This window comes from Orycteropus afer, unplaced genomic scaffold, assembly GCF_000298275.1.
Source record: "Orycteropus afer afer isolate SDZICR_OR568_19922 unplaced genomic scaffold, OryAfe1.0 scaffold00292, whole genome shotgun sequence".
Lineage (NCBI taxonomy): Eukaryota > Metazoa > Chordata > Mammalia > Tubulidentata > Orycteropodidae > Orycteropus > Orycteropus afer.
In genome coordinates, this window is record NW_006921879.1 from 783,012 (window position 1) to 784,670 (window position 1,659).

The following is a 1,659-nucleotide window of genomic DNA, read 5'->3' on the forward strand; positions in this document are numbered from 1 at the left end:
GTGGGTTTGAACCACTAGCCTTCTGGTTAGCGGTCAAGTGCCTTAGGCACTATGCTGCCAGAACTACTAGGATCTCTTTTTTCATGGCCCATAAGGATTGTGTCATATGTAAAGAAAAGGACAGGTGAAATATCTACAAATATAGCACTGGAAAGATGAACTGCACAATGTCTCATGGGATTTTGAGCTCCTTTTGTGTCAAATTGTTACAGAGAAAGAAAATTCAGACCCAGAAACCCCGTAAAAACATACACAGAGCTCCTTCAGCAGGCCAATGCACTTTATTATTTCTGCTGAACTAAATGATCAGATAAACATGTCTTTGGAACACACATCTGATAGTCATTTCCTCCTTCTCTTAGTCATGGTATCACTGCAAGGATTCATATTCACAACATACTGAAAACATACAAAACTCTGTGACATATTTGAAACCACACGTCTGAGCACAATCTGTGAAGCAGCCCATGTTGCCTTTAGGAAATGCTTAGGGGAGGTGGGCTGGCTGATTAAAATGAAAAGCATCAAAATGACTATTGACTATTTTGATCTATGAGAATCAGTACACAGAGGGTTAAATCATCCTTCCCTAACCAGCTACATATCACTCTGCTAGAACGGTAGGAAGAAGACAACTTCCTGGTATAGGTTTTTCTAATTGCCATATGGCATTGAAATATCTTCTACAGAAAAAGGAACAAGCTCTCCAATTTTATTTTGCCATTTACAAGTGATAAGGGCAAGTCCTCGCCTATAAAATGATTGGTATCTACAGTCTGGTATTCTGGTTCCTGTTTCTAATTTACAGTACAAGCCATCCATCACTTTCTTGCTCCTGTTACATTTTCTAATGCCATTCTTACAATTTGTAAATGAATAGGAACAGATCTTTTTTATCTCCTCATATGGCTCTTGGAGGAAGTAGTGTTCTTCCACACAATGAAATTTATTGTGAATATTTTTAAACATGATTGCATCACTACAGAATGAGTCATCAAATATTGATCTTTCAGGTATAACAATCATCCTCAGCTTGAAGTTTTCTTTGCTAGGTTCTATGGTAGCGCCTGTACCAAAAAAATCCCCAAAATAATATTCAAAATCTTCTTGCAAAGAATCTGGTAAAATGAATTTAGAATAATTCCTCTGGAATTGCAGTGTTCTTTGGAATAGCAGTAGTAGCAGAGACAGCGGGTGCATAATGACAAAAGTCTGCCACATTTTCCTGTGGGAAATAAGAAAGAAATAAGGAGATCTAGTCAATTGTGAAAATCTCCCTGCTTCTACTTCCTGTGCAGGCCCCATATCTCTCACCTAATTCTGTTCTAAATGCCAAGATTTCAGAAATTTAAAAAACTTCAATTGACAACTCAAAATCTGTTTAAACTCCTTTGAAATATTGACTTTAAAAATAACCTACCGAGTGCATGGAGGGATTGACACAGGAAAGGGGTAACTATCGGGAGGAAGTGGGAGGGGAGATGTTGCGTTGTGGTAAATTGTGGTCAATGCCATCAGACAGAGTGTATGTGAACTGCTGTATGGAAAGCGTATTTGCTCTGTAGATTTTCACCCAAATCACAATAAAAAATAAAATAACCTACCTATGTCTATAGTCAGTCTTGGATACTGGAGATAAGAAAGAGAAATTTGATAGAC

General features: G+C 37.7%; 1 protein-coding gene across 1 annotated transcript; it reads right to left on the minus strand.

Moving 5' to 3' along the window:
• Nucleotides 1–654: 654 nt before the first annotated feature.
• RNASE9 (ribonuclease A family member 9 (inactive)) lies at nucleotides 655–1,221 on the minus strand. Its single transcript, XM_007951225.1, has one exon. It carries the CDS (start codon nucleotides 1,219–1,221, stop codon nucleotides 655–657), a length of 567 nt encoding a protein of 188 aa, XP_007949416.1.
• Nucleotides 1,222–1,659: the final 438 nt, after the last annotated feature.